Source organism: Coregonus lavaretus (assembly GCF_964263955.1).
Source record: "Coregonus lavaretus genome assembly, chromosome: 23".
Classification (NCBI taxonomy): Eukaryota; Metazoa; Chordata; class Actinopteri; order Salmoniformes; family Salmonidae; genus Coregonus; species Coregonus lavaretus.
Window position 1 is genome coordinate 33,130,119 of NC_140010.1, and position 13,574 is coordinate 33,143,692.

Genomic DNA, 13,574 nt, shown 5'->3' on the forward strand with positions numbered 1-13,574 from the left:
CCAGGATCTTAGTGTGCTTCTTCTTGAGCCACTCCTTTGTTGCCTTGGCCGTGTGTTTTGGGTCATTGTCATGCTGGAATACCCATCCACGACCCATTTGCAATGCCCTGGCTGAGGGAAGATTCTCACCCAAGATTTGACGGTACATGGCCCTGTCCATTGTCCCTTTGATGCGGTGAAGTTGTCCTGTCCCCTTAGCAGAAAAACACCCCCAAAGCATAATGTTTCCACCTCCATGTTTGACGGTGGGGATGGTGTTCTTGGGGTCGAGTTGAGTTGATGCCAAAGAGCTCGATTTTGGTCTCATCTGACCACACCACTTTCACCCAGTTCTCCTCTGAATCATTCAGATGTTCATTGGCAAACTTTAGACGGGCCTGTATATGTGCTTTCTTGAGCAGGGGGACCTTGCGGGCGCTGCAGGATTTCAGTCCTTCACGGCGTAGTGTGTTACCAATTGTTTTCTTGGTGACTATGGTCCCAGCTGCCTTGAGATCATTGACAAGATCCTCCCGCGTAGTTCTGGGCTGATTCCTCACCGTTCTCATGATCATTGCAACTCCACGAGGTGAGATCTTGCATGGAGCCCCAGGCCGAGGGAGATTGACAGTTATTTTGTGTTTCTTCCATTTGCGAATAATCGCACCAACTGTTGTCACCTTCTCACCAAGCTGCTTGGCGATGGTCTTGTAGCCCATTCCAGCCTTGTGTAGGTCTACAATCTTGTCCCTGACATCCTTGGAGAGCTATTTGGTCTTGGCCATGGTGGAGAGTTTGGAATCTGATTGATTGATTGCTTCTGTGGACAGGTTTCTTTTATACAGGTAACAAGCTGAGATTAGGAGCACTCACTTTAAGAATGTGCTCCTAATCTCAGCTCATTACCTGTATAAAAGACACCTGGGAGCCAGAAATCTTTCTGATTGAGTTAATTAAATTAACTTTATGTCCTGAATACAAAGCGTTATGTTTGGGGCAAATCCAACACATCACTGAGTACCACTCTTCATATTTTCAAGCATGGAGGTGGCTGCATCATGTTATGGGTATGCTTGTCATTGACAAGAACTATGGAGTTTTTTTTATGATAAAAAAATGGAATAGAGCTAAGCACAGGCAAAATCCTAGAGGAAAACCTGGTTCAGTCTGCTTTCCAACAGAGACTGGGAGACAAATTCAGCTTTCACCAGGACAATAACCTAAAACACAAGGCCAACTATACACTGGAGTTGCTTACCAAGATTACATTGAATGTTCCTGAGTGGCCTAGGCTTGAAAATCTATGGCAAGACTTGGAAATGTCTGTCTAGCATGATCAACAACCAACTTGACAGAGCTTAAAGAATTATTTAAAGAATAATGTGCAAATATTGTACAATCCAGGTGTGCAAAGCTCTTAGATACTTGTCCAGAAAGACTCACAGCTGTAATCATTGCTAAAGTTGATTGTAACATATATTTACTCAGAGGGTTAAATACTCATCTAATCAAGATATATTACTGTTTTATTTTTCATATTTATTTTTTTACAAATGTTTGGATTTTTCTTCCACTTTGACATAACAGAGTATTTTGTGTAGATCGTTGACAAAAAAATGACAATTAAATCCATTTTAATCCCACTTTGTAACACAACAAAATGTGGAAAAGGTCAAGGGGTGTGAATACTTTCTGAAGTCACTGTAGGCCCATGTACACTCGTAGAAAAAGGGTTCCAAAAGGGTTCTTCGGCAGTCCCCACAGGAGAACCCTTCAAATAACTATTTTTGGTTCCAGGTAGAACCCTTTTGGGTTCCATGTAGAATCCTCTGTGGAAAGGGTTCTACACAGAACCCAAAAGGGTTCTACCCAGAACCAAAAGGGTTCTACCTGGAACCAAAAATAGTTATTTGAAGGGTTCTCCAATGGGGACAGCTGAAGAACCCTTTTAGGTTCTAAATAGCACCTATTTTCCTAAGAGTGTAGCCTATGTATCTGTTAATGCATTCATCTCGGTTTTCATTTGAAGCATCATTTTATCCTTCACTTGTTTGTAACAATTGCAAATACTTTGGCAACTATGTATTTGCAGTCAATGTCTTTCTGAAGTTATTGGCAGTCACTGTCAGACAGATCTTGATTCTATGTTTAGCGGAGATCTTCTGTAAATAAACATTAACGCTGCACTTTGGCTGCTCTATGAGTTGTCTGGATCACTCGTAGATGTGCGAAGGTTTTTAAGAGCCAAGTTACTAACGAAGACTGTGTTTATGTTTTTGTTCAGTATAGTATGGAGCTGCGGCTCTGAGTATTGTTTCTTCGTCTTGTGTAATATATTCTCAGGGAATTTGGTGATGTTTTTCCCCCCCTGTTCAGAGGAATTATTCATTGAAGTTGTTAGGTTTATGTCCCATCCTACATCCTGATGTTACCAGGTTCTGACCACTAGATGGTGCTTCTCCTGCTATTAGGTATAGCAAATGTCTTAATCTTATCTGTTTCTAACAACATAAACGATTTTAGAACAATCTGATATGGTGGGTGTCGAAATCATCTTTCTTGTGCTTTTTGAGGTGGAACGACCCACTGGGGACTTTCTCCCTTCTGCCCCTGGTCCCTGACAGCATGAGGCAACACCACAGGGGGTTAACACACACACAATCATCTTCACCACACGCAACAGAGGCAGGGAACGTTGTGAAAATAATAATATGAGAGGAACCCAGAAATATTGCCACTTGGTTACCTGGAGGAGTTAAATCTGTGAGGGGGAGCAGATGTACCATAGGCTTTAAGGCTTCGTCAGGCTCTTGCTGGAATTGTACAATAGCCTACACAAAGCTATGCCTTTCCAGTGAACATCTAAGACATCTTAGATAACATCCAGATGTAGAATCACAATTTGATCACCAAGTTGTTGCAGGAACTTTCCAAACTTGTAGTGTATTTTGAGGTTTAAAAAGGCTTCTAAAGTTTGTATTTTCCAAACATTTCAGAATTGATTTGCCCTAACAAATAAGGTATCAACCTGTACAAAACAATTCAATTAATTATAATCCACACAACAATTCACATTTCCTGTTGCTGCAGGATTATTCTCCTGCTGTGAGAAACTGGTCAAATTAAGTCGTTTCATAACAACAAAATTCATATGATTGAGAGAACAATATGTATTTCATTAACGCTTTGTGATCATTTTGGTTTATAATAGGCTACTTACTATATAATAAGCAACGTTTGTATTTGTATTCATTAAGGATACCCATTAGCTGCTGCCAAGCCAGCAACTACTCTTCCTGGGGTCCAGCAACATTAAGGCAGTTACTGTGTATACAATTTAAAATATTACATGACATTACATTTCATAACACTTTTCACAACATATTAAGTGTTTTCCAAAGGACTGAACAGTAGTCCAGGTGCGACAAAACTAGAGCCTGTAGGACCTGCCGTGTTAATAGTGTTGTTAAAAAGGCAGAGTAACGCTTTATTATGGACAGCCTTCTCCCCATCTTAGCTACTGTTGTATCAACATGTTTTGACCATGACAGTTTACAATCCAGGGTTACTCCAATAATTTTTGTCACCTCAACTTGCTCAATTTCCACGTTATTTATTCTAACCAACCCAAAGACTCCTACTCTCTCCATAGGCTGCACCAGAATGCAATCTATTCTATAAATGATATATTTGTGAATAAATGTAAATGCTGGCGGTGGTGATGATATATAGGCATAGTTTAATGGATAGGTTAATCAAGTCGAACACATCGTTAGTAGTGGAAATTATGATAGCCTAAAAGCTCGCTCAATGTTATATTTGACCCTGTCTGACGTAGAAGTCTAGTCCCGGGGCGCACTGAAATCTGTGTCCGTCCCTCCCAATATCAAAACCTCAGCCAGCCACGCCAAAGCAACGCTCCACCAAGTAGGCTATTGACTGCCACGCTTCTGTCTCTCTCGCAGTCAGCGTCAGTTCCCCGCTAACCTCGCATTGACAAGGTGTGTCGAACAGATTTCGCAAGAAAGTAAGGTATAGCAAGTGAAGGAGAGAGAGACAGGTCGTCTCGTCTTGGTTCTCCCGTCATGAAGATGCTTGGAGTGCCATTTGCCCTGTTTTGTGTGGTTTTCGGGCTGTCCTGTATTCTCGCTGGAAAAGGTAAGGGAGTTGCTTACAGATTGTGATTCTGTATGCTGAGCCATTGGCGAGCGTAGACTTCACAACGAATGATTTTCAGATGTTTCTTTCCTGTTTGAACTCACGCTGTGCAATGTATGTTTAGAAAATAAGAGACGTATGAAATGAATCATTCAACAAAAGCTTTCCTGCCGGCTACAAAAAAAGGAATCCTGTCGAGCACCTTGGAAGTTGCACTCTATTGACCCCAAAAGCTTGGCAAACAGCGTATAATCTAAACTATAAATTTCTAGTCAATAATTGGCTGGTGCGTGCTTCAAATGAGGCAGCGATTAAATAGGATAGGGACCTCATTGACCGTTCACACAGCCCTGTCCAGCGCAGAGGCGCTTGGAGACTAGGCTATAGTATTAGACATGAAAGGAGTATGGTAGATATGCTATCTGTAATAATGGTTCCTCCTATTCTCGCCTTCTAAGTAAACAAATTACTCTAAGTAAACATGTTTAGAAAGGGCATCAGCGGTGCACAGCGAGTCTAATTGAGTCTCAAGGGTGAGACTATGGGGTTGGGTTGGAAAATGTATCTATAAGAAAACGTTGTTTTTCCTCTCTTAATTTGTCATGCAATTGGTCAGCTGAGAAAGGAGGAGGAAAAACTGTAATTAAACAGTGATTATTCCTCTGTTTGTAATTGAATGATTTTCGGGGTAACTGCTTAAGTGATGCTTGACCAGCAACCTTGCAGCTTCTAGGTAAGCAAACTACCACCCATGTCAAAAAGGTCATATCCTCACATATGCCTTGACTCCACTACAACAGTAATGTCAGTGTGAGAAGGTGGATGATTGGTATTACTTTACCGTGATTGTATTCACTCCCTCTTATACTGTATGTGACATTATTAGTCTCGAAATGTAGGAACAAGGACAGAAAGACTCCTGGTGTGTGTGTGTGTGTGTGTGTGTGTGTGTGTGTGTGTGTGTGTGTGTGTGTGCGAGTGAAAGTGAGAGACCTCTGAGAGTATGATCACATTTGTGTTGTGTGACAACCCAAAGACAAAGATCTTCAGAGTTATCTGACATTAGAAAAAACAACCAAATATAGACATACACCACAACAAGAGAGAGAAAAGAGAGAGAGAGTGAGAGAAAGACAAGTTCACTGAAAGACAGGGTCAGATTTATGGGTGCATTTTCCAGAGAAGCTGCATTATCTGAGTGGTACATAAATTGTTGAAGTGGAAGGAGGGAGCATAACTCAGGCTTTTCGTATGGTGAATTAAGAACATGGCAGTGCCTGGGAACTGTTCCTTCTGCCTTCTCGCTCTCTTTTGCTCTCTCTCTCTCTTTCTCTCCTCTTCTGTCTTTCTCTCTCCCCACTCAGCTGACGTCGTTAGGCAGGCAGAGAGACGGGAGGGAAAAATGCCACTAGATGGAGAAAGGACAAATGTGCTCTCTCTCTCTCTCTCTCTCTCTCTCTCTCTCTCTCTCTCTCTCTCTCTCCTCTCTCTCTCTCTCTCTCTCTCTCTCTCTCTCTCTCTCTCTCTCTCTCCTCTCTTTCTCTTCTCTCTCTCCCTCTCTCTCTCAAGTGTCTCCTCTTGAGATGTTTTTGCATTTCAAGGCTTACTGGTCAGATGTGAATGTAAGATGTTTCATTTTCCCCTCTGTTTCTCTCTCCGTCTCTCTCTCTGTCCTATTTTTTCCCCCATCTCTTCATCTCTTCCCGCCCTCAACTCATCCCTAACTCACCTTTACTCTCTCCCTTTCTCTTCTCCTGGCCCCACCCTACACTCTCTGTCTTTGAGTAAACATCTTCGTTTCATGGTGTGCTGGTTTGTAAAGGGGACGTCAGGCCTTTGTTAAGCCGGGACAGATATGCAAATGAGCTGCTTAATTTACACGTTAATTACCCAGCATGCCTCATTAGATTGAGCGTGATGAGGCGTGGGTGGAGAGGAGGAGCCGGTAAACTGGGATGGTGTGTGTGTGTGTGTGCTCCCACCAGCTGGTCAAATGGCCCCAGTGGGTCCCTTTGGTCAGCGCTGCTCAATCTGTGCTGGAAAACATTTCACGCAGCATTGAGCTCTGACACATTCACTCTTGCATACACACTCACACACGCTTTGATCAGAGGCACACTCCGTCTCTCCTTCTATTTCTCACATGGGCACACACACACACACACACACACACAACACGCACCCCACCTCCCACACATACACCACTTTTCCAATCACTCCATCATTCACCAATGGCAAGTTGTCAGCAGACAAGCCCACCCAATTACAGTGGGGGCTCTGGAGGACTAGCATATCCCCAGCAAGCCGTTCCACTCCCCTACAGACAGCTGGAGCGCTGTAATTGAGACTGAGAGAAAGAGCGGGAGAGAGAGCGAGAGAGAGTGTGTTTTGAGTGTGTGCGTGTGTGCATTCATGCGTGAGTGCATTTGTGTGTGTGTGTGTGTGTGAAGAGGGGTGTAGGCCAGGGGTTGAGAGGTCAATGGCATGTGTGTTTGTGAGTGTGTGTATGTTTGAGTGTTTATTACCTTCCAATAACAAAAGGCTCTATTGTGTAGCAATAGTGCTGACAGAAAGTGAAATCCTCATGGACCATGGACAACTATGGCCACTGGTCTTGACATTTTCAGCAACGCATGGCTGAAAATGGCAGGACCAACTACAACGGAAGAAAAAGAACTAAAACAGAACAAGAACAAACAAACAAAAAAAACACACACAGAGAGAGAGAGAGAGAGAGAGAGAGAGAGAGAGAGAGAGAGAGAGAGAGAGAGAGAGAGAGAGAGAGAGAGAGAGAGAGAGAGAGAGAGAGAGAGAGAGAGAGAGAGAGAGAGAGAGAGAGAGAAGAGAGAGAGAGAGAGAGAGAGAGAGAGAGAGAGAGAGAGAGAGAGAGAGAGAGAGAGAGAGGACACACACCTGGCTCACCTGAAGCTACGTTTACATCACAGCTCGGGGAGCGAGGGACTGCAGCGGTGCGGAAAAATTAAAGCGTGTCCCCATGACAGGAGGTATTAATTTTCATGATGTGTCTCACAGTCGAAGGCATTATCTCCCTCTCTCTCCTTTTTTCTCTCTCTCTACCCTGCAGCGACACATTTGATTTGGTTTAAATGTGTCGGGACAAATGTGGCTGCTTCTCTGTCAGACAATTTCAATATTTTAGACGTTGCTCATCTGAATGGAGCCGTCAGCTTTGATAAGAAGGAAGTCTGCCGGACTACAAAGCAGTTCTCCTCTCTCTCTCTTTGTCATTTTTTTCTCCATTGTCTCCTCTTTCTTTGTCGCTCTCTCTGTTTCTTTTCCTTTCTCATTTTCTCCTTCTCCCCGTCAGTCTGTATCATGTCATTTCTCCCGCTCTATCCATCTCTCTCTGCCCTTCCCTCTGTCTCAGTCTGCACATTGGCCACAAGGTGTGGTGGTCTTATCAGATGTTACTGTCAGTTGCTGGAGCTTGGCTTCCTCATACGTGTTACCCCTCTCCTAGATCTCCTCTTTAGTCCTGACCCTAATTCTATTTCTATGGTCCTTGACCTGTATACTAATGTAATATAACTTTATTTATGGATGTTATGGAGTGGAAGAAGATAGAAACTCCAGGGGCTTGATAAAGTAGTCCGAACTGAACACCTGCAGTCTAACTAAAGGGGCCATGAATGTGTGTGCACCCGTGCGTTTGTGTGCATGCGTGTTTGTGTGTATGAGTGTATGCATGTGAGTGTGCAAATATATGTGTGTGTGAGAGAGAGAGAGAATGACCAACACACACAAGTGTGAACTACACAACTCCGAACTACACAACTCTGAACTACCGGACTACACCTGTTACACCTGTGTAGTCTTGACAGGCTCTGTGCTAACTAAGGCCTTTTAATAAAGCACTCCCATCTGCCACGAGCCTGATCACAGCTTTGTGACTCATTAGCCTCTCTTCATTTACAGTACATCGTTAGCAGACCTTTTAATTGGATTTCTGAGCAAGCTGTCGTGAAATGTATGACTCCATTTAAACTGAGCAAAAATATAAATGCAACATGTAAAGTGTTGGTCCCATGTTTCTTGACCTGAAATAAAAGAGCCCAGAAATGTTCCATACCCACAAAAAGCTGATTTCGCTCAAGTTTCTGCACAAATTTGTTTACATCCCTGTTAGTGAGCATTTCTCCTTTGCCAAGATAATCCATCGGACATTATTCATTCTAATCAGACAGGTTTTTTACATGGACGAGACATTTTCTCTTATAAAATGGGTTAAAATCATGTATAGTAACCCTAGGTGTAAAATAGTAAATAATGGCTATTTCTCCGAAAGCTTTAAACTGTCAAGAGGAGTGAAACAAGGTTGTCCACTATCGGCATATCTATTTATTATGGCCATCGAAATGTTAGCTATTAAAATCAGATCCAACAATAATATCAAGGGATTAGAAATCCAGGGCTTAAATACAAAGGTGTCATTGTACGCTGATGATTCATGTTATCTTTTAAATCCACAACTTGAATCCCTCCACAGCCTCATAGAGGATCTAGATAAATTTTCTAACCTCTCTGGATTACAACCAAATTATGATAAATGTACTATATTATGAATTGGATCACTCAAAAATACAATTTTTACATTACCATGTAGTTTACCAATAAAATGGTCTGATGGTGATGTGGATATACTCGGAATACATATCCCAAATGAAATAAATGATCTCACTCCAATACATTTTAATAGAAAGTTAGCAAAAATAGATAAGCTGTCGCTACCATGGAAAGGTAAATACCTGTCAATTTGTGGAAAAATCACCCTGACTAACTCTTTAGTATTATCTCAGTTTACCTATTTGCTTATGGTCTTGCCTACGCCTGTTCAAGAATGGCCTTTTTCTCTTTATTCAGATTACAACCTCTCACTTTCAGTTATTTGAAAAGGAAATAATCTCCCAAATATCAGAATTTCTAAAAAAAAAAAAAGCTATTGAAAATTGGTTGCAATTTAAATGTAATCATCCAGAAATGACAGAACAAATAATGCAACAAATATTGTGGTTAAACTCAAAAATGCTAATTAATTTAAAAAACATTATTTTTTGAGAAAATTTAAACAAAATGTATAATCTTCATACATGACATAGGTTGGACTGGTGGAGTTATGTCGCACATGCAGCTAACAAAAACATATGGAAATGTCTGCTCTACCCAAAATTACAACCAAATAATTGCAGCATTACCGCAAAAATGGAAGAGGAAAGTGGAAGGGGGAAAAAGTAAGGAACTTGTCTGTCGGCCCTGCATTAAAGAACATAATTGGTTAAAGAAAATTGTGATAAAGAAAAAAGTATACCAGTTTCATTTACGGACCAAAGGATTGACAGCCATCCCATATAGATTGAAAAATAGTTGGGAAGAGATTTTTGACGTACCGATTCCATTTGCTGCGAAGAGACAGAATCATTAGATCATTTGTTTTGGTTCTGTCAATTTGTAGCTTGTTTTTGGACACAGGTCCAGGAATGGCTAAAGGATTGCAATATATACCTGGAGCTAACCCTGCAGATAGCATTACTGGGTGATCTGAAAAGTCATAGTCAATCGATCAATAATATAATAAAACTTTTAGCAAAAATGTTTATTTTCAATTTACAATCTGTAGAAACAATGAGAATAGAAGGGTTCAGAACATTTGTAAAACATCACAGTACAGTTGAAAAATATATGGCAAATAGAAATCCAATATGGATGGTGTTAAGAGATAGAGTTGAAGGATGGGACTAATAACATCTAACAACAACTAATAACAACAAGATAACTAAAGCATACTGTGTCCATAATAATTATATAGGTTATAGGTTGAGAGCTTTTGTGAAAGAGCACAGTTAGAAAGATATGGCATATAGAAGCAAACCGGATGGACATCATGAAAATGAAAATGATCAGAGAGGTTGAGGGTAGAGGAACTATATAAAAATATAATTATTGTAAAATTGACTGTGTCCATAACATTTATATAGTATGTATAAGCTGGAAGTAGAGCCCTAAATTGTTGTTCACTAGTTTACTCCAATTAGGGAAGGGGTGGTGGGGTTGGAAAGTAATAAAGGGAAATATATATTTTTAAAAGGATATGTATATATATGTATGTATATGTATTTATATGTGTCAGAAGGGAACCGATGTGGATGTGGTGGAGGAGTCAGGCGCAGGACACAGAGGTTAAGTCCAACAGACTTTAATAATCCAAAGTCAAATGTCCAAAAGTAACACGACCTCGACAAAACAAGAGGCGAGGGAGAATTACGCATACACGCGTAAACACTAAACACAAAACAAACAGAGTGCAAACACGTAGCTCCGAACAGCATGACAGTGAAAACAACACACAATCATACTAGTGCAAAACAAGGAACTTATACGACACGTAATCAACACACAAATGGACACAGGTGTAACAGACAGACAAAAGCAATCAAATAACGAAACATCGAGCGGTGGCAGCTAGTACTCCGGGGACGGCGAACGCCGAAGCCTGCCCGAACCAGGAGGAGGAGCAGTCTCGGCCGAAACCGTGACAGTACCCCCCCCTTGACGCGCGGCTCCAGCCGTGCGCCGACCCCGGCCTCGGGGACGGCCAGGAGGACGCGGACCCGGGCGCGTGGGATGCCCACGGTGATACTCAGTCAGGAGGGATGGATCGAGTATGTCCCTCCTGGGCACCCAGCACCGTTCCTCCGGACCGTACCCCTCCCACTCCACGAGATACTGGAGACCACTCATCCGGCGCCTCGAGTCCAAGATGGTCCGGACTCTGTACGCCGGGGCCCCCTCGATGTCCAAAGGGGGCGGAGGGGTCTCTCCTATCTCATCTCCTATCTACTCTATAGGCAGTTGTAACCTGTAACACACCTCGTTCAATCTTCTCAGGACTTTGAAGGGCCCCACAAACCGCCGACCCAGCTTCCGGCAGGGCAGGCGGAGGGGCAGGTTTCGAGTCGAGAGCCAGACTCGATCTCCCGGTGCGTATACCGGTCCCTCACTGCGGTGGCGATCGGCGCTCGCCTTTTGTTGACGGATGGCACGCTGCAGATGGACATGGGCAGCGTCCCACGTCTCCTCCGAGCGCCGAATCCACTCGTCCACCGCAGGGGCCTCGATCTGGCTCTCGTGCCATGGTGCCAGGACCGGCTGATAACCTAAAACACACTGGAAAGGTGTTAAATTGGTGGAGGAGTGGCGGAGAGAGTTCTGGGCCATCTCTGCCCAGGGAATGAACCTAGACCACTCCTCCGGCCGGTCCCGGCAATAGGACCTCAAAAACCTACCCACATCCTGGTTGACACGTTCCACCTGCCCATTGCTCTCTGGGTGATACCCCGAGGTAAGGCTTACCGAGACCCCCAACCGTTCCATGAACGCCCCCCAAACTCGGGAGGTGAACTGGGGACCTCGGTCAGACACTATATCCTCGGGGACCCCATAGTGCCGGAACACATGGGTAAATAGGGCCTCAGCGGTTTGTAGGGCAGTAGGGAGACCCGGCATGGGAAGGAGACGACAGGCCTTGGAAAACCGATCCACAACGACCAAAATGGTGGTATTTCCCTGGGAGGGGGGTAGGTCGGTTACGAAATCCACCGATAGGTGGGACCATGTCGTTGTGGAACGGGCAGGGGATGTAGCTTACCCCTGGGCAAATGTCTAGGCGCCTTACACTGGGCACACACCGAGCAGGAGGAGACATAAACCCTCACATCCCTAGCTAACGTTGGCCACCAGTATTTCATGCTAAGACAGTGCACGGTCCGGCCAATACCTGGATGTCCAGAGGAGGGTGATGTATGAGCCCAATAAATAAGACGATCACGAATCTCGAGCGGCACGTATGTCCGCCCCACAGGACACTCGGGGGGAGTAGGGTCGGTACGCAGTGCCCGCTCGATTTCCGCGTCGACCTCCCATACCACCGGAGCCACCAAACAAGACTCTGGCAATATGGAAGTAGGCTCGTTGGACCTCTCCTCTGTGTCATACCGCCGGGACAGGGCGTCTGCCTTACCATTATGGGACCCAGGGATGTATGTGATCTTAAAAACAAACCGGGTTAGGAACATGTTCCACCTAGCCTGACGAGGGTTCAATCTCCTAGCTGCCCGGATGTACTCCAGGTTACGGTGATCAGTCAGAATGAGGAAAGGGTGTTGAGCCCCCTCAAGCCAATGCCTCCACACCTTTAGGGCCTGGACTACGGCTAACAGCTCCCTGTCCCCAACATCATAGTTGCGCTCCGCCGAGCTGAGCTTCTTGGAGTAGAACGCACAGGGGCGGAGTTTAGGTGGTGTGCCGGACCGCTGTGACAGAACTGCCCCAATACCGGTCTCGGACGCGTCTACCTCTACTTGGAATGGCAAAGAGGGATCCGGATGCGCCAGCACAGGAGCCGAGGTGAACAGGTTCTTTAGTTTGACAAATGCCCTGTCCGCCTCAGCCTACCACTGCAAACGAACCGGACCCCCCTTTAGCAGGGACGTAATGGGAGCTGCAACCTGTCCAAAACCCCGAATAAACCTCCGGTAGTAATTAGCAAAACCCAAGAACTGCTGCACCTCTTTTACCGTTGTTGGAGTTTGCCAATTACGCACGGCCGATACCCGGTCTACCTCTATCTCCACACCAGACGCGGACAACCGATAACCCAAAAAGGAGACGGACTCCTGGAAGAACAGGCATTTCTCTGCCTTGACATACAAGTCATGCTCCAACAGTCTTCTCAACACTCGGCGCACCTGGGCTACATGCTCGGCTCGTGTAGAAGTATACACTAGGATGTCGTCGATGTAAACTACTACACCCTGCCCATGCATGTCCCGGAAAATCTCGTCAACAAAGGATTGGAAGACTGAAGGAGCATTCATTAACCCGTATGGCATGACGAGATACTCGTAATGACCCGAGGTGGTGCTAAATGCTGTTTTCCATTCATCCCCCTCCCTAATGCGCACCAGATTATACGCGCTCCTGAGATCCAACTTTGTGAAGAACCGCGCTCCACGTAACGATTCCGTCATCGTCGCAATCAGTGGAAGTGGGTAACTGTATTTAACTGTGATCTGATTGAGACTACGGTAATCAATACACGGGCGCAATCCCCCGTCCTTCTTCTTCACAAAGAAGAAACTCGAGGAGACCGGGGAAGTGGAGGACCGTATGTATCCCTGTGCCAAGGACTCGGCTATGTAAGTCTCCATAGACGCTGTCTCCTCTTGAGACAGGGGATACACACGACTCCGTGGCAGAGCCGCTCCTGTTTGGAGATTTATCGCACAGTCCCCCTGTCTATGAGGAGGTAGCCGTGTTGCCCTCGATTTGCTAAACACAAGTGCTAAATCCTCATACTCAGGGGGAATGCGCAGTGCGGGCACTTGGTTCGGACTCTCTACCGAGGTCGCCCCTACGGAAAC

General features: G+C 44.6%; 1 protein-coding gene across 1 annotated transcript in view; it reads left to right on the forward strand.

Annotated features, from left to right (window-relative positions):
• Nucleotides 1–4,064: 4,064 nt before the first annotated feature.
• Nucleotides 4,065–13,574, forward strand: part of LOC311099183 (calsyntenin-2-like) — a gene marked incomplete at both ends in the record, with an annotated part of 317,151 nt that continues 307,641 nt past the window's right edge. Inside the window, one exon of the mRNA XM_084139863.1 lies at nt 4,065–4,137. Coding sequence (XP_083995989.1) covers nt 4,065–4,137 — 73 coding nt within the window. The remainder of the gene's footprint in view (nt 4,138–13,574) is intronic.